This window comes from Gadus chalcogrammus, chromosome 19 (assembly GCF_026213295.1).
Source record: "Gadus chalcogrammus isolate NIFS_2021 chromosome 19, NIFS_Gcha_1.0, whole genome shotgun sequence".
NCBI classification, from domain to species: domain Eukaryota; kingdom Metazoa; phylum Chordata; class Actinopteri; order Gadiformes; family Gadidae; genus Gadus; species Gadus chalcogrammus.
The window spans coordinates 18242109-18264608 of record NC_079430.1 but is presented as its reverse complement, the minus strand read 5'-3'; the positions used below and the strand labels follow the sequence as shown (position 1 = coordinate 18264608).

At 47.6% G+C, this 22500-nt stretch overlaps 1 protein-coding gene across 1 annotated transcript in view; it reads right to left on the bottom strand.

Moving 5' to 3' along the window:
• Positions 1 to 22500, bottom strand: part of LOC130372892 (metabotropic glutamate receptor 8-like) — a gene marked incomplete at its 5' end in the record, with an annotated part of 36484 nt that overhangs the window by 8753 nt on the left and 5231 nt on the right. The window contains 4 exons of the mRNA XM_056579054.1: positions 3180 to 3546; positions 5584 to 6005; positions 8600 to 8746; positions 12693 to 12832. Of these exons, the coding sequence (XP_056435029.1) occupies positions 3180 to 3546; positions 5584 to 6005; positions 8600 to 8746; positions 12693 to 12832 (1076 nt within the window). The remainder of the gene's footprint in view (positions 1 to 3179; positions 3547 to 5583; positions 6006 to 8599; positions 8747 to 12692; positions 12833 to 22500) is intronic.

Genomic DNA, 22500 nt, shown 5'->3' with positions numbered 1-22500 from the left:
GTAACTGGGAAGATTTTGCAATTAGTAGATATGGTTAAGTACAATCTTTTCGTTGCTAGGGTGTTTTGAATCCAAGCTTGGAAGATTTTGTCTTCAGACCCCGATCTTCACAGTCTATTTGTATCATCCATGAGCAAGATGCCCCTAACTCACAAAACACAATTGTGTTTTGCCTTGAATATCAAACTTAACGTCAGAAGTACTAAACGGGATTCAGGAAATTCTTTTATGGAGTCTGTCGACTCCTCCCAGCCTTTTATCGACACTCCGTGTTGCCGATATACTTTGTTTGAGGCGCGCTTCCAAAATCCGAGGCGATATCTCACTATCCTCTGCCTCTCTGCCCTGTTTGCCTTTTATTGAAATGTGTTTTGGTGAAAATGTTGTTCGGCGCTTCAAATGGCCTTATCTGTTTTCTCTTGGCAGGAGAGGAGTCATGGGCCCTCTCCAATAGATCATGCTCAGCTTGATGGCTATCTGAGACTTAAACAATAATACAGGCCCGGGAAACAGGATCAGATCTAGTGGGAGTGTGTGCTGGCCAGCTCCACGTGAACGTTTCACGAGTACAAATGCACTTTGGCACACACAGAGAAACACACTCACACACACACACACACACACACACACACACACACACACACACACACACACACACACATGTGCGTGCATGCAGGCAAAGACACAAACACACACACTCACAAACACGGAAACCTACACCCATGCATACACAGAGACAGACACACACACATGCAGGTGCATGCAGGCAAAGACACAAACAAAAGCGCACACTCATACACGCAAACAGGCACACATATATGCTTGCGCACATTCAGCCAGATACATGCACTCTCACGCACACACGCACACACACACACACACACACACACACACACACGAACACAGCAGAGGTGGTTACGGTACAAACACTTTTATAGGTATAGTTTAATTAGGGTTAGGCAAAATAGCTCACGAAAGGCTTTTCCAATGCACTTTTGAAAACAGGGTGTTCTCTGCCTTCACCTCAATCAGAAGTCGACTTTGAATTTAATCTATCTGTGGATATAATCATAAAACAGCTTTTCTACAAGAAGCTGGGAGCCACATGTAGTACTCCACAAAAGAGTACAAGCAGTATATTGCTTGTTACGTTCGGAAACGGGGGAAATACAACTCGGCACTTTATATTGTTTTCTCCATTTGGCTTTTAATTGTGTCAAGAAATTCTCCTGCAAATTGAATGAGGGGAACGTAGTTGTTTTTTTTGTGTCGAAACGCACCGAGTCAAGTCAAAGGTCTGGAATAAACAAGTTGAGTGAAAAAGCATCTGGAGCAAAGGAAAGCAAGTCTCGAGCGTGGCTGTTAAGTACAGTAGGCTTGGGTTGTTGTTGCACTCTCAAGCTCTCAGGATCTGTCTCCCTGCATCTCGCATTCTCTCTCCAGGAAATGTGATCCGCCGAACCTCTTGAACCCAGCAGGAGGTGAAGTAAACAGATGAAACACAAATGTACCCGCACCGACATACACACACACACACACAGACATAGATGCAGACACACACACACACCGCTCTCTCTCACACAACCACAGACACACAGGCACATACACACACACGGAGATACTGAAGCCTCCCTTAGGAGAGGAATTACACAGGTTTACACCAGATCACTGCAGCGTGACAGATATCAGCTCAACGGACAGCACCGCAGATACAACCCTGACGGTGGCCTCCGTTAACACAACCCTGACGGTAGCCTCCGTTAACACAACCCTGACGGTAGCCTCCGTTAACACAACCCTGACGGTAGCCTCCGTTAACACAACCCTGACGGTAGCCTCCGTTAACACAACCCTGACGGTAGCCTCCGTTAACACAACCCTGACGGTAGCCTCCGTTAACACAACCCTGACGGTAGCCTCCGTTAACACAACCCTAATGGTAGCCTCCGTTAACACAACCCTGACGGTAGCCTCTGTTAACACAACCCTGAGGTGAGAGCCTGGAGGAAGGGCCTTACATGTGGGGTCAGACCATGCTACCATCAACCATTGACAGAACAGTGATCAGTTAGCATGATAAGCACCATGGAAAGCACTATCAGCTTTCCACTATCACAGTGGGGTAGGATCAGCACCATGGACAGAATACTGTTCACTCATTAAGATCAGCACCATTAACAGAACAGTGAGGTAGGATCAGCACCATGGACAGAGCACTGGGGTAGGATCAGCACCATGGACAGAGCACTGGGGTAGGATCAGCACCATGGACAGAGCACTGAGGTAGAATCAGCACCATGGACAGAGCACTGGGGTAGGATCAGCACCATGGACAGAACACTGGGGTAGGATCAGCACCATGGACAGAAAACTGAGGTAGAATCAGCACCATGGACAGAGCACTGAGGTAGGATCAGCTAGTGTATCCCCGGGACGGCGCTATTAGCCTCGACGTCGTGTAATGAATAGTAACGTCCCGCTCTGTACCACCCCTCTATTAAATGAGATTGAAAACCCAGTTGCAATTATTAGAATTCATCACTCCACACAGTTGGGACTGTGCAAACCTGCACACAAAACGGCTCGCACACACACACACACACACACACACACACACACACACACACACACACACACACACACACACGCGCGCGCGCACACACACGCGCGCACACACACGCGCGCACACACACGCTTTCATACACACTCATACACCCACACACACACACACACACACACACACACACACACACACACACACACACACACACACACACACACACACACACACACACACACACACACACACACACACACACACACACACACTTTCATACACATACACACTCATACACCCGCCCACCCACACACAAAAAACACACACACACACACACACACGCTTTCATACGCATACACACTCATACACACGCCCACCGACACACAAACACACACCCACCCCACCCTCCCCCACACACACGCATAGACTCGCTCACATACACACTAACCCACACAAACACCCTCTCACACACACAAACACAAACACACACCCACCCACCCATCCACACAGACAAAAACACATCCAACCATCCATCCATGCACACGCCCACCGATACACACCCTCTCCCACACACACACCGACCCACCCACACGCACACACACACAATCCGATCCGCACTCACCCGCTCGGCCGACTGCGACGTGCCGAAGAAGATGGGGATGAAGGCCAGCCAGACGATGCAGGTGGTGTACATGGTGAAGCCGATGGGCTTGGCCTCGTTGAAGGTCTCGGGCACGCCGCGCGTCTTGATGGCGTACACCGTGCACGTGACCATGAGCAGGATGGAGTAGCCCAGCGAGCAGATGAGCGACAGGTCCGAGATGTCGCACTTGAGCACGCCGCGGGCGGAGGCGGGGTCCTGCGTGCGCTGCTCGCCGTAGTCCACCACCGTGTGCGGAGGGTCGACGGCGAACCACACGAAGACGCCCAGGAGCTGCACCGAGATCAGGGAGAAGGTGATGGCCAGCTGGGAGGCCGGCGAGATGAACCTGGAGCGGGTGGTGGGGGGGAGAGAGGTGGTGGTGGGGAGAGGGGTGGTGGGGAGGAGAGAGGTGGTGGTGGGGAGAGGGTGGGGGAGGAGAGGGGTGGTGGTGGGGAGAGGGTGGGGGGGAGAGGGGTGGTGGTGGGGAGAGGGGGGGGGGGGAGAGAGGGTGGAGAGGAGAGGGTGGGGGGGAGAGAGGTGGGGGAGGGGAGGGTGGGGGAGGAGAGAGTTGGGGAGAGGGTGGGGGGGAGAGAGGTGGTGGTGGGTAGAGGGTGGGGAGGAGAGGTGAGAGGTGGTGGGGGGGAGGGGAGGGTGGGGGAGGAGAGGGTGGGGGGGAGAGGTGGTGGTGGGGAGAGGGTGGAGGAGGAGAGAGGTGGTGTCAACAAAAAGAAGAGTTGTTACCGATGCCGATACACAACATGAGGAGAACACAACTACACAACACGAGGAGACCACAACTACACAACATGTTGAGAACACACACATCTACACAACATGAGTAGATCACACACAACTGCACACCAACTAAACAACACGAGAAGATCACACACAACTACACACCATGAGGAGAACGCACACAACTACACAACACGAGAAGATCACACACAACTACACAACATGAGGAGAACGCACATAACCACACACAACACGAGAAGATCACACACAACTACACAACATGAGGAGAACACACATAACCACACACAACACAAGGAGATAATGCGATAATGCTAAAGTGAGACGCTGAGATCGGAGGAGATACGATGTGCGATGTTATGAATCCCAGACGGGAAATTCAGAATATGAGGAACATTGTATCTGCTTGCATTAAACCCTGTAAGATTATGCAACGGTAAGATGCCAGGATAAAAGAAGACACAATATTCTTGTGTTATGAATCCCAGATGAGAAATTCCTGTCTCACAGCAGAAGTACAGAATATACATAAAATCTGAAATATGAATGCGCATATAACACCAAACATATAGCAAATATATGCACAGAACAAACTTCTAGCTTGAGAGTTTCTTCTGACACAAGTTGCTCTCAAGGACATAATGGTTTGCCAGGGACAAACTGACAGCTACTCTAATGGCTGCCTCAGGATTTCTGAGGTGTCCTGATTCAATAAGGAGGCTGTTACCTATCCCATGATATTGAGAGTGTCGCTGTGAAAGATGGTGTGAGAAAAGCCATAGTAGAATGTGGACCGCCGATCACACCGTTTTGTATTTGTGAGGAGATAGTGATAGGGCAGAACACATGCATGTATCACACACACACACACACACACACACACACACACACACACACACACACACACACACACACACACACACACACACACACACACACACACACACACACACACACACACACACACACACACACACACTTTGTGGAGTCTTTCTCCTCCCTGTTGATCAAGTGATATGCAAATCTCCATTATACTTTTGTGCTTTCGATTGTGTCACCGTAACATTTTAGCGCTTGTTACCAAACTTATAAAAGAAAATCAGTTATTGATTTACACTATAAATAAGAACAGCTACAATGACAGCAACTGGAAAATGGCAAACAACGAATGAGAGTGGAATTCATTATGACTACAGTAAGTTCTGATTGTTATTTGAAAGGCACAAGAAAAACATTCCCTCACTCCGTCCCTCCCCTCATTCCCTCACTCCTTCCCTCCATCTTTCCTACTCCCCCCACCACACACACACACGCGCACACACACACACCCACACACACACCCTCAACTAGAGCTAGAAAAAGTCACACAATGACCAAGTAGACGCTTCGACGCAGTCGTGAACCTGTTTTGGTTCTGTGTCGGGTTATAGTGAGCGGACCAATCACAGCCCTTGCTGCTTTGTCACCTCAACGCAACGTTAACATTTTCGGGAGGTGCACGTCGGGCCCTTGCGGTGGACGCAAGGAGGGTCCGCAAAGACGTAACGGGTCCGAAAACACCCGTGGAGCCTTATCGACGTGGAACCAAGACTAAGCCTTCAGAGGGAGGAAGCTCCCAGCAGCCACCCACCTGGGCGCCGTCACCGACTTCTTGCCCTGCTCGAAGATGCGGTGGATGCGGTTGGTCTTGGTGAGCAGCGCCGCGTAGCTGAAGCACATGCCCAGCCCCAGGAAGATCCTTCGGAACGAGCACACGCCCACGTCGGGCGCGGCGATCATCAGGAAGGTGATGGCGTAGCACAGGAAGATGCCCGTCAGCAGCACGTAGCTCATCTCCCGGCCCGAGGCGCGCACGATGGGCGTGTCGTTGTAGCGCACGAAGGTGACCACCACGAAGGAGGTGGCCACGATGCCCAGCATGGAGATGAACACGGGGATGACCGCCCAGGGCGAGTGCCACTCCAGCTTGACGATGGGGATGGGCACGCAGCCGGTGCGGTTGGCGTCGGGACGCATCTCGTAGGGGCACAGCTCACACGTGAACTCGGAGGCCTGGAGGGGGGAGAGGGGGAGGGGAGAGGCACAGGAGGGAGAGAAAGGGGAGATAGTGGTGAGGATGTTGTTTTAGGGATTTTATCCAGAGTATTTCGGTCTACTTTCGGGATGCTGGGTCCGTATCGTGGCAGTGGGGAACACATCCGTAATGGATGAGGAGCGCCTCGGAAATCCTGAGGCGAACTTTTTATTGCCTGTGAGGCTGAAAGAAAATCGACAAGCCTCTCTCTTTGAGGCACTGTGTCCTTGAGAAAGTTTGAGGAAATGTGTAAAGAAATTTGTGGTGTCTCAGTTGGTAGAGAACAGCATTTGTCTGTTTAGGCGTTTGATTCCCACGGATATCTATGATAAGAGATTGAGAGACTAATGCAATTTACAGGGAAAAGCAAATATTTTCTTTCAATGTTGACAGCCAATGACGGTTGCTGATGTAATCGAATTCAACGTCATCGTCATACTTAGGAGGAGGATTTTTGTTGGTGGCATTTGTTGTTTGGATTTCATCAACTGTATTGACAACGTTTCATCAATAGTTTTTAATTCGGATGGTTGAAAATCGCTGTGCGTTCTGTTGCAATGCTATCACTTTTAATCTGAGCCCTGTCAAAAGACAAATGCCTTGTCAGTCCTGATGGAACGTTTTCTAATCTGCTCCTCACTTCTCATATGGGTTATTTTGAATGATTGCCTTTTGACTTTGACCCTATAATATTTCTTCCCTTACTTATACAATTATGTGAACTGATATATTTTCTTCCGAACAAAGAACAAAATATGATGTTGACTCGATGAAGGTAAGCGGGATCGTGACTCACACATTTCTCACGATGACTGTTCCACTTTACACCACGCTTTAATGAAAAAAAAGAAAAGCTTGCTAATTCCTCATCAGCGCCTGTGTTTAATCACCAGTTATAGCTCAGCTATGATCCTCAAGAGCACTCTTTGAAATGAACAACCATCTCACTGGAAGGTAGAAAGTATAAAGTTATTTAGTGGTCTACACTGACCGTTGTAGCGTAAAAATGGTTGGGTTTTAGCAGGCATAAATGCTTTCCGTTTGACTCTCTGCTGTTCAAATGGAAGCTGTTGGTCAGAGATAGCCGCTGGTGGTTGGGCGAACCTATCATGTTTTAATTTAGTTGAATTCCCTTCAGCAGGGAGTAAAAATTTGAGCGCATTCGGCCCGATAAAACAGGAAGAACTAAAACAGGAAACGGCCAAACATAACATCTTTGTTCACTCTCAGCTTGAAAGTAAAAGCGCTAACAATGTTTAACTAAACAAAGGAACAACAGAACGAAAGAAAAAGAAAGGAAAGAAAAGAAAAGCCGCGAGTAGGCCAATTAGAAAGAGAGAAAGGGAGAAGGAAGACAGGAAGGACAAAATTAAATAACCCCCAAAAAAACATATATTATTTTTTATTTCATTATATATTTCTTATTAAAAAAACACATGGATTTGAATAAAAAACAGGTTTCCTAAAAGTTGCAATTCTGGGGCCTCACACTGCTTAGCGAAATGAATTGTACCGAGCTGCACTCTGATGATTCTACCGTTGCTTTGAGTCTATAATCAGGTTATTCCTTCCAAGGTAAACACTCAATTACATATTAATCCTGCTGTTTTGGCCCATTCTTTGCATCAGCTTCAGGGAGCCCATGTTGACAGTGCCGAATTCTAATTGGTTAAACAGGATGATGCAGAGGAAAATATCTCTATATATCGTCTTCCCCTGTCCTTACCACGGTTCCTCCACAGAGATTTATAAGTCCAAGGGAATCTGACTTCTGATCATACTTTTAATACCTTGAACAGAACGCTGCATGCTGACATGATTCCTTGTATAAGCTGGAAAGCATTATCACAATATTAATAAATGAACAGGCATTTGTAAAGGTCACATTTGATTTCATATGAAAAACTTTTCTAAGATATTTAGCTGATTTGTCAAATATATTATGTGGCCATCAAAGGCTATGAAGATTTGGGGTGAATACAATTATTATCTTTATATGTTTGCTTCATAAATGAACTATGCTTGCATTTGTAAGTATGTGTTGATGTGATAATGTTGTGGTAATGTTTGTGTACGATTCTTGTATTTTCATGCTTTTTCTTTTGCACAGGTCTCTCTGGAAGAGCGTTCAATCACAATGAGACTTCCTGTCGGACTAAAGGTCAAATACAATGAGAGGACTTGGTACAGCGGGTTGTGAAGTCCTGGGATGACATGGACTAGGGGGGATGGAGGGGCCTACCTGGTAGGGGTACCAGGTAGGCCCCTCGCATCTCTGCTGCTTCGGTCGCTTAATCGCTTACACCTCAGAATGGAGTCTGCTATAATCACAGCCATGTGTGTGTGTGTGTGTGTGTGTGTGTGTGTGTGTGTGTGTGTGTGTGTGTGTGTGTGTGTGTGTGTGTGTGTGTGTGTGTGTGTGTGTGTGTGTGTGTGTGTGTGTGTGTGTGTGTGTGTTTGTCCAAAGGTCTAAAGGACCAAAGGTTGAATACAATGAGACGACTTGGTGTAACGGGTTGTGAAGTCCTGGGATGACAGAGTCTCGGGGGGGGGGGGGGGGGGTTGGGACTACCTGGTAGTGGTACCCCTCGCAGCGTTCGCAGTGCCAGCAGCAGGGAACCCCCTTCACCACCTTCTTCCTCTCACCGGTCCGACACGGGACGCTGCAGACGGACGAGGGTAGAGAGGAGTCCCCCCTCCTCCACCTCATGCTGTCCACCTGGAGGGGGAGGAGGGCGGGGGGGGAGAGAGAGGAGGAGAGGGACATCAGAGGAGGAGATGAGGGGTGAGGAGGTGCGGAAGAGAGGAGGAGTAGAGGAGAGGAAGGGTGAGGGGAGAGGAGGAGAGGAAGGGAGAGGAGGAGGTGAAGGGTGATGGGAGAGGAGGAGGTGAAGGGTGAGGGAAGAGGAGGAGAGGAAGAGAGGAGGAGAAGAGGAGAGGAAGGTTGAGAGGATAGAAGGAGAGGAAGGGTGAGGGGAGAGGAGGAGATGAAGGGTGAGGGGAGAAGATGAAGGTTGAGGGAAGAAGAGGAGAGGAAGAGTGAGAGGAGAGGAGGAGAGAAGGAGATGAGGGGTGAGGGCAGAGGAGGAGAGGAAGAGTGAGAGGAGAGGAGGAGAGAAGGAGATGAGGGGTGAGGGGAGAGGAGGAGAGGAGGAGAGAAGGAGATGAGGGGTGAGGGGAGAGGAGGAGAGGAGACGAGAGGGACGGAGAGGAAGAGAGGAAGAGGGACACGAGAGGAGAAGATGAAGGTTGAGGGAAGAGGAGGAGAGGAGGAGATGAAGAGTGAGGGGAGAGGAGTTGATGAGGAGTGAGGTGAAGTGAAAAGGGGGTGAGGAGAGGAGGAGTGAGGACAAGAGGAGAAACGAGTGGAGGAGAGAAGCAGACAAGGATTGAGGAGAGGAGAGGTGAGATGGAGAGGAGGAGGAGAGAGGAATGGGAGGAGAGAGGAGGAGAGGAATGGGAGGAGAGAGGAGGAGAGAGGAGGAGGAGAGAGGAGGAGAGGAGAGAGGAGGAGAGGAGGAGGAGAGAGGAATGGGAGGAGAGGTGAGATGGAGAGGAGGAGGAGAGAGGAATGGGAGGAGAGAGGAGGAGAGAGGAATGGGAGGAGAGAGGAGGAGAGGAGATGACACACCGGTGCTCAGAAGGTGTTCTGAGGGTTCTTATTTTGTTGGGATTAATACTCATCGAGTGAGTTCAAGTGGCCGTGGTAAAATACGCAGACAGAATAAAGAACGAACACACATATTTCCATTAACGACTGTGTACATGACAGGACACAACAGATGATTACAAAGGAATACTATTATCCCGGCACTCTTTACAAATAAGAGCATTTTCAGGGCATCTCGGGCGATTAGGGCAGCGAGCAATCTGATGGTTTTAGACTTGGCTGGCAGACACACACATAAACACACAAACACACGCACTGACGCTCCTCAGTTTACCTGCCAGCAAGCAATTACAATGTAATCAAATCTGCCAGAAATAAACCATCTGCATTACCTTCTGTGTCTTCCTCTGTGTGTGAGTGTGTGCGTGCGTGTTTGTGTGTGCATGTGCGTGTGTGTTTGTTTGTGCGTGTGAGTGAGTGCAGGTTTTATGCGTTTGGAAAGAAAGAAAGTAAGCGGAGAAAAGGAGAAGGAAGGAGAGAAAGACATGAGTTATGAGGCAAGGTTTGAGAGCGGTAGTATGCAGAAGGTGTGTGTGTGTGTGTGTGTGTGTGTGGGGGGGGGGGGGGGTAGGGGAGGGCAGGTTGTGTGTGTATCTCTGTGTGCGTTTGTGTGTGTATATTGCATGTGTTTGCTCTTTGGTTATATTCACTGGACCCATCAGGTGCTGTTTTTATCTGATATTTATTAATCTAGCAACATGAGGGTCGCAAGTACATCACACGCACGCACACTCGCACACAATCACACACACACACACCCACACACACACACACACACACACGCACAGATGAACAGACACACACACGCACATACATACATACACACACACACACAGACACACACGCACAAACAGACACGCACGCACACACATGCAAACACACAAAAATGCAAACGCACACACACACTGCCCTAGACAAGACAACACTTGTTTTGGTAGGAACACAAAGTTATTCATCCTCATCAACACGTTAATCCCAGTCGTGATCTCTGCTGCTTCGGTCGCTTTTGACACTCACACCTCAGAATGGAATCTTCTATAATCACAGCCATGTGTGTGTGTCTGTGTTTGGGTGCATGAGTGTTTTGTTTTGCATATGTAAATCAATGCATAGGTGCGTGTGTGTGCATATTATGCATGTATGATGATGTATTAAGTGTGTGCGTGTGCGTGCGTGTGTGTGTGTGTGGTGGGTGACGAAGAAGGCTGTTACGGCTATGCAAAGGCATGTGCATGCGTTTGCATACGTGTTTACATTTTGTGTTGGATTTGTGTGTCCCCTCTCCCCCTTTACTTTCCTTGAGGACAATGGTTGATGAGAAGTTTTGTCTTTGAGTGAAACTCATGAAACAACGTCACACTGCAGTTATTTCTATTTTTCTTTCCAGTGCATCAAAAGTGAAGAAACTGAGAAACTTGGTCAAACTTATTCCACCCCACAGAACACGGCCCCCTTTATCACACAACAATTCTACAGAAGTTATGATTACTAAACAACGTATTGTGCGGACCTCAACGAATATTAATCTTTTCAATTGAGTGTTGCTCATATTGAATCATCGACGTGTTTGTTTTGTCTTAGAGCCATTCGTCTCGATGGAGAATATGAAATGTACTGAAAAGTCAGAACATAAATAAATCAAATGTATCCAATGCAATGATGTGTTTGTTTTGCGCTAAAATCCGTTGCTGTAATGCTCTACACAAACACACTGGTGAAGGCACACACACACACACACGCATACACACACACACACAAACACATATACACAAATCGCCCTCTCTCTCTCTCTCTCTCTCTCACTCACCCTCTGCTGCGCTCTCTCTCTCTCACCCTCTCTCTGACCCTGTTGCACTCTCTCTCTCTCACCCTCTGTTGTGCTCTCTCTCACCCTCTGTTGCTCTCTCTCTCTCTCTCTCTCTCACCCTCTGTTGTGCTCTCTCTCACCCTCTGTTGCTCTCTCTCCCTCTCTCTCTCACCCTCTGTTGCTCTCTCTCTCTCTCTCACCCTCTGTTGCTCTGTTGCTCTCTCTCTCTCTCCCGCTCGCTCTCGCTCTCCCTCTCTCGCTCTCCCCCTCTCTCTCTCTCTCCCTCTCCCCCTCCCTCTCTCCCTCTCTCCCTCTCTCTCTCTCTCTCTCTCTCTCAATTTATTACTGGGTACGTTAGCCACTTAATCAGTTTTCTGCGCCATTTGTCTTGTGGAATACTTTAAGCGTCGATGAGTCTCCTCATCCCTCATCCCGTCCCCTGTAGGCAGTCCTCTGTGGTCCTCCCTGTCCCACCTTCCTCACACGGGAGGGCTCCGTCTGAGTGTGTGTGTGTGTGTGTGTGTGTGTGTGTGTGTGTGTGTGTGTGTGTGTGTGTGTGTGTGTGTGTGTGTGTTTGAGGAAAGGAGGAGGGGATGGTGGGGGGAGAGATTGATGAAGATGATGTGTTTTATTTTCTGTGCTGTTATTTTGTCAGTATTTCTTGGTGCCAGTATGAAGGATTTCGCAGGGGTTTGAAGGACTCTATGGGGGAGAAGCCAGGAGTGTTTGTGTTTGTTTTTGTGTGTGTGTGTGCGTGTGTATGCGTGTGTGTGTCTGTGGCTGAGAAAGTGCCTGTATATCTAGGTGACTGTGTGTATTCCACTGTGTGTATGTGTGTGAGGTCTGGCTGAGAGAGTGTATGTGTGTTTGTGTGTGTTTGTGCGTATGCGTGCGTGAGTGTGTGTGTGTGCGTGTGTGCGTGCGTGCATCTTCGACTGAGTGTTTGCATGTGCTTGTTAGCATCTGTGTGTGTGATATATTCAAGTCTGTGAGCATGTGTTTGTGCGTGCGTGCGTGCGTGCGTGCGTGCGTGCGTGCGTGCGTGCGCGTGTGTTTGTGCGTGCGTGCGTGCGTGCGTGCGTGCGTGCGTGCGTGCGTGCGTGCGTGCGTGCGTGCGTGCGTGCGTGCGTGCGTGCGTGTGCGTATGTGCGTGCGTATGTGCGTGGTGTCTGTATGCAGCCCCCTTACGTTGAGGTACAGCTTGTTGGTCCAGGTACCGATGACGCGGTACTCAGGGGTGGACCGGTTGGTGATCTGGTACTGGAAGATGTCGTAGCGGCCTGGGGCATCGCCGTTCTCGTTGAACACCACGGGGGTGTTGGCGCTGCCTGGAAGAGCAGCACACACACACACACACACACACACACACACACACACACACCGGCCGTTACAGAGAAGACCCTGATCGCTGGGGGCTCACGCTGACAGCTAGACTGTTGTCTGACCGATGTTTTCATCCAAAGAGACGACAGAAGTGAGTGGTGTGTTGTGTGTGTATTTGTGTGTTTATTGTGTGTTTGTAGTGTGTTGGTGCGTTGTGTGTGTGTGTATTGCCTTGGTCTATTGTGTCGGAGTATTGTGTGTGTGTATTCTGTGTGTGAATGCCACTCATCCAATTTCCTTGGAGTGGAGATTCAACTATACACACATACACACACAGAATACACACAGACACACACACACACACGCAACACTCTCTCAGCTAGACTCACACACACATAGCTTTAACAAGCTACGCCCAAGTTAAATTCATAAATATGTACACATATATATATATATGTGTATATATATAAGGTGAGAGTGCAAAGTAGCTATAGGAAGAACACAAAGTTAGTCGTTTTTCTTTGCAGGCGTGGTGCAAAAATATCGTATTTGATAAAACGTCTTTCTGAAGGTTGATATATCCAACATAGATAGAGTGCAGGTCAACAAGGTTCAGTCTGAATGCAACGCAAGAGCTCAGACAACACAGCCATTGAGCAGAGGACTTCAGGACGTGGGGATTGAGCTCGAGGCTTCTCTGCTGTCGTTGGACTATGGAGTACCCTAATGTCCTGAAACAATAAACCCAAGGAAACCTTTAATGTGGACACAAACGTCTCGGGCTGGGGTATTCCAAAGGCTACAGCAGGTATCCACAATCAGAGAAAGAATTGGTACAAAATGTGATTTGACATCAATTAAAGTTGGAAACAAAGAAACGAGGAGAGCAGTATTGGAGGCGGTGTGTGTGTGTATGTGCGTGTGCGTGTGCGTGTGTGCGTGTGTGTTAATGTGGATATGTGTGTTTTTGTGTGCGTCTCAATGTTTCCAAACATGAGCCAACAAGAACAGCCTAGTGGCTGTCTAAGGAACTACAGCGAATCCTCGATGGGACTGCCTTGCCGAAGTAAAAGAAAAACCCTCAAAGATGAATGGACACCAGAATAGCAAAAAATGCCAGCCAAATGTACACACAGCCAAATGTACTGGTAGTTCATCGTATCTATGGTAGTTATAGATGTAGGAGAACAGGGCCGGGGATTCTAGTTGTTATCAGTGTAAAGATCCCAGTCTAAGGCTTCTAAGTGTTCAAACCCCAATGTCAGCAGTCTGCCTGACTGCAGTTACCCTTGAGCAAGATGTTCTAACGCCTACACGCTCATTGAAAAAAAAGGTTTACACTTTAGGTTGCTTTAGATAAAAGCGTCGGCTGAACAGCTCTTTCACCAACACCCCCTTAGGTCTCTCTATCTGTTGCCCTGAACACATGGAAGCTCATCCTCTTCTGCAGAACACTATTGCAGGGTAACCAAAAGCGACAGCGCAAATAAAACACTTTTCACCTTGCACCGAATGGGAGAAGACGGGAAACGGAAGAAGGGAAGAAGAAGCTGGATGGTTCCAGGTTGGGAAACCGTTCCTTAACACTGACCAGGAAGGAGAGAAGTGAGCAGGTGGAGAGGAAGGAGGGAAAGAAAGAGATGGAGAGAGCGAGAGAGGAAGAGTTGGAGGGGAGGGAGAGAGAGGAAGAGGTGGAGGGGGAGGGAGAGAGAGGAAGAGGAGAAGGGTAGGTAGAGAGAGGTGCAGGAGAGGGACAGAGGAAGAGGTGGAGGGGAGGGAGAGAGTGAAAGGTTGAGGCGTAAAAAAAAAGAGGAAGAGGAGGATGAAAGCGGGGGCGTAGAGGGGCAGCCAGGTGGAGATAGATCGCAGACGGAGATTGAATCAATAGAGTCGGAGAGGAAGAGGCCCCAGCGACCCACATTGTTACCAGAAGTTATAAATGAGCTTCACCCCTGTGGGAAATGCGAGCAACTCCAATGATAGCCATTATCCTGAGCAATTTAATCTTCTACCCTCTCACACTGCACTGTGCAGGCACACACACATGCACACACAAACGTGCACACATGAATACCCCCCCCCCCCCCACACACACACACACACATACAGACATATACACACACACACAAAAACAAATGCATACACACACACACACACACACACACACACACACACACACACACACACACACACACACACACACACACACACACACACACACACACACACACACACACACAGGCATGTATACACCAACTAAGTAAACATATAGTATGTATTTGCGAAAATTGCATGCATGGCCTACATGTTTGGCCTATTTACGTTTCCCAGGATAAACCTTTAATTATAATACATGCAACTACAGGATCTCGGGAATAATGACTTAATGGGGCTTTCTTTCACACCCAGCCTGCAGGAGCTGAAAAGGCAGCTTTGTCAGTTTTTTTTATTGTTTACGTGTATCTTGGGCACTGTAATTAAGTGGAGCTGTGGACTATGTAAAGGACTGACATGAAGGGGGTGTGCAGCATGGGAAAAGACCTGTCGCTGAACGATATTTCCATAGCTGAAATATATCATATACAGTCTTGTTATTATGCATCATTATATGTAAGTATGGCCTCACTTTCGCCCACATTTGCTCAGACGTTTGGTTCCTTCTAAGCCATGCAAACAACTTGTTAGCTCTTCTCCTGTTCAAACCACTGCTTTCCACTCTCATACTAGTTTTAAACAGCCAATATCCATTAGCCCTCTGACTTGTACTCCTGCTTTAAACAACTAATATAACTAACTGATATCCACTCGCTCTCTGACTCATACTCAAGATTTAGCTTCACACAAATGATATCAACCAGGGCACTAGCTCAGACGTAGTGTCGCATAACAACCTGTATTCGTACCACAAAATATCAACCATGTTCCTAGATTAAAAACACAAAAGCAGCTTCACTGATAAAAACAGGCAACCACGCACACGCAACGGTCAAAATGGACCGAATCCCGTCTTGGATTCACAGCAGAGCTGTGATTTACTCCTTGTGACCTTGGAAAGCAGGGAAAAAGAATATCCTGTCACCGTAGCAACAAGACCACTCTCTCCTGAATCCACACCTAATTGTATGATGGGAAGTCAGTCAGCATCACGCCCCCAGCATTCACGCACATAAGTCTGTTATTGTTGGAAATAAATGTCATGTTCCGGGACACTACCCATTGTCAATTGATTTAAATTGGAAATTAATGCATGAATAAATGGACTCTTTGAATTGTTTCTTAGGAATCAATATTAAAATGAAATGTAGTGGTTACATACAAATACAATGTATTATTTAAAAAACTTTACGGCTGAAAGTAAGAAGGGAAAATCGTTTGTTCCCCTACATTATCTGCAATCACTTCATTTGATTGTAGTAAATTGCTCGGTTCCGGAATGAAATTTCTCACTTAGTAATAAGCGAAACTCGAGGGGGAGGAATTAGTCACCGCTGCCCCCCTGTTTGCCAACAGGAAAACAAGCCGAAGTAGAAAAAAGGTTTGGTCGATGTTTCCCCCCTGTTTCCACCAACGAAACAGCTGCTGCTAATCACTCGTTAGCACCCACCGGGTTAATTAGGATTCCCCATCTCCAGTGCCAGAAAAAACACCAAAGGGGTGTCAAATTATACGTAGCATCGCGGTGACATTGAGGGGACAATTTGTGGTTCCTCATGATGTGTGCGGAGCGGAGTGAGCGATGGAAAGAGAACAATGCGCTTTGATTGCTATTTTCACACCCATCGCGGTGACGTTAAATGTGTTTGTTGTGGTATTTACCAAAGCTTCTCACTGGACCCGAAAGCCATTCTCACTGAAGAGCCATTGAGTCTCAAAGTGAAACGGATTTAGATGTCAGCGAGAGACCCGACTCTAACCTAAAAAGAAAGGAATAAAAATGTAGAAAGAGAGAGAGACAGATTGAGAGAGAGACGGTGTGATTAAGAGAGAGAGAGAGAGAGAGAGAGAGAGAGAGAGAGAGAGAGAGAGAGAGAGAGAGAGAGAGAGAGAGAGAGAGAGAAAGAGAGAAAAGTGGCCAGACCAGGAGTGTGACAGAGACAGAGAGACCACGTAAAGAAATTGATTTGGCTCCGCCGGCCAAGATCGGCTCTATCTATTCTTCAGCGATCGCATTCAATCAAAAACCAAATGAGTGGAAGCGGATGGAGGCATGGAGAAGGAAATGGAGAGGGATAATAATGTCCCCTATAACTGGCCTGCTGTGGACACAGAGTGCCCAGGCCTATGGCATGGTGACACGAAAATAGTGATGGAACAAAACTGGGGGGCGGCGAAATTTGAACAAGGTAAATAACACATCGAAAGCCGGATCTCTCTCTCTCTCTCTCTCTCTCTCTCTCTCTCTCTCTCTCTCTCTCTCTCTCTCTCTCTCTCTCTCTCTCTCTCTCTCTCTCTCTCTCTCTCTCTCTCTCTCTCTCTCTCTCTCTCTCTCTCTCTCGAACGGGGGGAGAAGGGCGGTAGAAGAATACTAAGAGGATGCAGTGTGGAGACACTCAGCGCGAAGACCACTCGAAGATGAATAACTGTGAAAATAAAGAGAAAGAAAGAGAGCCAATGAGATGGAGAAATAATGAGGGAGGGAGGGAGGGAGGGAGACAGCCACTGCTGAAAATGAGAGAGACAGAGAGGCTGGGCTGTCGGTTAGACAACTGGAGTGGGGGGGGTGGGGGTTGATAAAGAGATTTTCAGAGCAGTATTGATGTCGGGAAGAAGAGGAGATTAGTTTGGAGGACTCCAGACCGAGGGATAAAAGTTTTCTTATGGACAAAAAAACGGGACGAAAGATTTTGCAGCAGCTTTTAATAACAAAAACTGTGGGCTTTTGTGGTTGTACTTTCTTTGTGTGTTCGCGTGTGTGCGCGTGTGCGTGTGTGTGTGTACATATTCAGTGCTAATAGCCTGTAGAGAGAGAGAGATAGAAAAGAAGAAAACAGTAGCTGTCACCAGAGAGGAGGACACGTGAGAAAGGGAGAAAGTGCAAAGAAACATCCCAAAGGAGGTGGAAATCACAGCCCAGAGAGACTCTCACTTCTTCTCCCGCTCCACAAAGAGAACCCCACCTCATCCTCTCCACTTACATGATGCCTCCCTGCATTCAAATCCAATCCAATTCACCTTGAAGGACATTATTATTTCGGGTGTATGGATCCTGTCAGCCTCTCCATGTCTCTCCCGTGCACTACTTAACAAAACACAACCTTCTCAAACTTCAGCAATTTTCCGTCTTCACAGTGGATATTTCAAGGGAGCAGAGAGAGCGAGAGGCTTAAGGCTATCAGACTACAACAACAAGGGGTCACCCCAGTCCAGTAGAAAAGTGGAAAAAAGGGAGGCAGGCAACAACCCTCTCAGGAGCCGACAATTAAAAACAGCTTACCCACGGATCCAGCAAGAATAAAAGTCCTGGTTTTGTATTTGACACCGCTGTTATTACGTGGTATGTCTGGAGGGTGGTTCAACTCAGCCTGGATCACACTTTGTTTCTTCTTCTCCTCTCATCTGCCTCTCCGCCCCGAAAAAAACAATCAAAGATGCAAAGTGGTGTTTGCAGGTCTGTCCAAGTGGCAGATTTGACCCTATGACCGACTCGCCGTCAGCCGGGCACAGCAGATGCGAGGGAGGGGAGAACGCATTAGTCACGCTGGGGGTCTGTATCCGGTCTGAGCACAGAGATGGATTTGTTTTGTTTTAAACGGAAGCTAGCGGTTTTAAAAGACCATACCGGCCCGGGTGATTTAACCCACATAGTCACCGTCTTTCTTGGCTCCGTTTAAACCTCCGCTACGATATCATTTGTCAACGTGACTTGTTTCCGCCGAATAGCATTTAGCGATATAGTGCTTTCGTCTTTTGGAATTGATGCAGGTTTGCGTGTGGAAATGTAGTGCGTTACGCAACGTCTTATCGTGGAGACCGAGGTACCAGCTACCATTCCGGTTCTTTGAGGGACACGATCATGCTAAATGCTCTGAGGCATAATCGGGCACAGCAAAAACATTTCGACATATCGCTAGCCTCAGCATAATTGCATAAGACTTAAGAGTAAAGTCATATTTTGGGAAAATTGTGATATCTAACCTAACTCTACTCTCCTAACCATGCTGATTGACTGTGCCAGGCTCAGTGAATGATTCACTGTGCCAGGCCATAATCACTGTGACTAAGTCAGCTATTTGACATATTGTACTTTTTACTGTACTTGACAGTATTGTACTTTAAGAGTGTCCGCCTTACCCTTTGCATATTTCCAATTCTCAATGCCGGACCGACTGTTGTCCTGTCCTTCCTTGCCTTCAACGAAACGTCCCTCATTGCTCAACCAACTGACAATACATCATGGAGTTGTCTCAGTCAAACCAGCAGTACCCATCATTTCATGTCTCAACTTTGAAATCAGAAAAACATCTTCCTAACATATCCATCTCTCCCTGCCTGTCTACAGTCCATCAGTCCGTCTGTTAGCTCACATGTCTCACTGTGTGTGCATTGGCATCGACGAACAGTAGGTTTTGTGAAATATTTGATACCTATGTTTACTTGTTTTTCCTCCTGTTTCTCTCCGTTTTGCGCGCAGCCACGACGTTAAATCCGGTGAAATCTTATCGCTGTCAAAAACGCAGCTATTCCGCTCATCCCGAGGAAACAATGTGTTTATTGAAATCGCTCGGGTCTCAGATCTTTCTCAGATCTTTACCGACATTCCTAGAGAGCCCTAAGCCCCATTACGAGCTGTGACAACAACAAACAACGGTCTCCCATCTCAATTTCTCTGCCATTTTGCTCAGCAGTATGTCAGACAGGTCTGTCTCGCGGTCCATTGTCCGTACGTCCTTCCTTCACGGCTTTCTGTCTCTTTCCTGTCTCCTTTCTTTCCGTCGTTATCCTGTGGTAGTTTTCCGTTGGCGGACCACTTTAACTGTCACTATGCCTTGGGTTTGTCCATCTGTTTGCAGAAGGACAAATTGTGTGCATTCGTGGCGCAATCAGAGGTGCGGTATGGATCCGAAGCAAAATCAACAACAGACACACACAGCGAAGCACACAAAAACATGCATCCAAAGAAGCTTTGGTCGTGGTGGACCAGGCTTCCAGGGACAGGGCAGACAGCGGGAGAACTAAACACAGGGCACACAGACATACAGAGACCCCCCCCAACACACACACACACACACACACACACACACACACACACACACACACACACACACACACACACACACACACACACACACACACACACACACATCTTATACCTCCAGGAGAAGGTCATCAGTGCTGTCAATCAATGTGTGAGTTTTGTAACCGCAGCTCACACACACAGCGTTAACATACAGATCACACACACACACATACCCCTCCCCAACTCAACTCGTCAGCCTGATAAAGTCTGTCATCTATCAACCATCAAATCCCCCCTCCATCTTCCCTCCCTCACACACACACACACACACACACACACACACACACACACACACACACACACACACACACACACACACACACACACACACACACACACACACACACACACACACACACACACACACACAGACACACACACACACACACACACTCTCCCATCCTAGCGTACAGATTGATTTTCTTTTATTCGGCTCTGATCCCTCCTCCTTCTCCCTCTCTCCTTTCTCTCCAAGGTCAAACCGCTTCTCACCGGTCCAGTCTCGTGTTGCCCGTGAGTTCCTGGCTGCTTCTCTGTCTCTGTCTCTGCACCCTGGGAGAGTGCATCAACACGTTCATCTAACGGGGAGTCTCCTCTCCACGCCCACCGTCCATAGGCCGCTCAAGCCTTGAGACGACTCCTCCTGTGAAACTCGGTGGTTTATGAAATGTTCCTTTTGTGAGGTCAAGCTCACTGCGCCCGTGCAGGTTTCAGTGTCACTGTGCTCATCTTCATTGTACAGAGCTCTGTTTCCATCTCACTCTCTCTTGCTCGCTCTCTCTGGGTCTTTCTCTCGGATGTCTCTTCATTATAATTTTTTTTATTTCCTCTCCTTTTTACTCTCTAATAAACTGCCTTTCTAAATAAACTGCCTATTTGTTCTGTTGTCCTATACTATACGCTGGTTCTTTCTCTCGGATGTATCGTCATTTTAAAATTGTATATTTCCTCTCTAATAAACCTAAGCCTATTTATACTGTTGTTCTTTACTTTCTCTCTCTCACACGAACACACTCCCACTTTTTCCCTAACTCTCATCCTCATTAGTATTCAGGAATAATTTGGTAACGACACCTTCCATCAACCTACGTTGTATATTTAAGTATATCTTAGTCCGTCTTCCTTTCATCTCTGTCATGCCACGTTTTTCTTCTCCCTCCCTGTCACTTCCCACTCCCAATCCTTCTCCTACTCCTTCTCCTCTCTTCTTCTTCTAAAGACCCTTTGCAAGGAATCTCTATCTCCAAGGCCATCTCTCCTCTCTCTCCCTCTCTCCCTCTCTCTCTCTCCAAGGTCATTATGGCCAGGTAAAGTTCATCATCAACCCTTTCTAATTAGCTTCCACCAGTTCCCATGGTGATGGCCATCTTGTTGCCCGGCGGGACCGACGACTCCAGCTCTGATAAGATCCTAATGAAATTTTTCGGTGCACGACGAGCTTACACACACACACACACACACACACACACACACACACACACACACACACACACACACACACACACACACACACACACACACACACACACACACACACACACACACACACAAATACACGCATACACAGACATAGACACAAGCACAGCAACACATGAACAGACACAAACGGACATACACACAAACGCAAAGACATACACACACAAACACACATACACACTCACACAAACACTCAGACAGACACACAGATGAAAAATCACACACACACACACAAATGCACAGACACAGACACACACAAACAACCGTATGGACATAGACACACACACACACACACACACACACACACACAAACACATACACAAATAGACACACGCACACACACACCACCACCCGCACGTGATGACGTACGCACATGGATTCATTGACATAAATGGGACATGTCCACTCCAATTTTAAAATGTTTTGTCCTTTGTTTGTGTCTGTCAGTTTCCGTTTGCAAAACTCAGTGGGGGTTATGTGTCCTTGATGATCGTTCTCTCAGCAAAGTGCTCTTAAACATTCATTGTATATGAATGCATATATATATTTCTGTGTGTGTCCTTGGCTGTTCCATTCTTCATGCTGATCCATCAACTCCTGGAAGCATTACAACCTACATACATACCGGGTTACAAATACATAAGGTGCTTCAGAACACAAATGTGTTTTCTCTCTTTCTGTTCTTTCCGGTCGTTTGGTTTAAGGCCATCATAAGGTGGATCCGCGCGGGCGTTCTCCCTTTACGGCGTGACGGATTACCGCTATCAGCTGTCCGTAAAGTCAGAAAGCCTTTGGCTTCTTCGCTGCTCTCTCCGAATAGGACGCATTAAGGGAGAGAAAGGCTAAACATTGAGCAGCTTGTGTTTATTCTGCATGAGGATTTCACTTAGAGGATAAGTTGTGTTGGCTTTGCGCGCTTCATGATACCGTTTATGTAGTGAGGTCACTTGCCGTTAACTG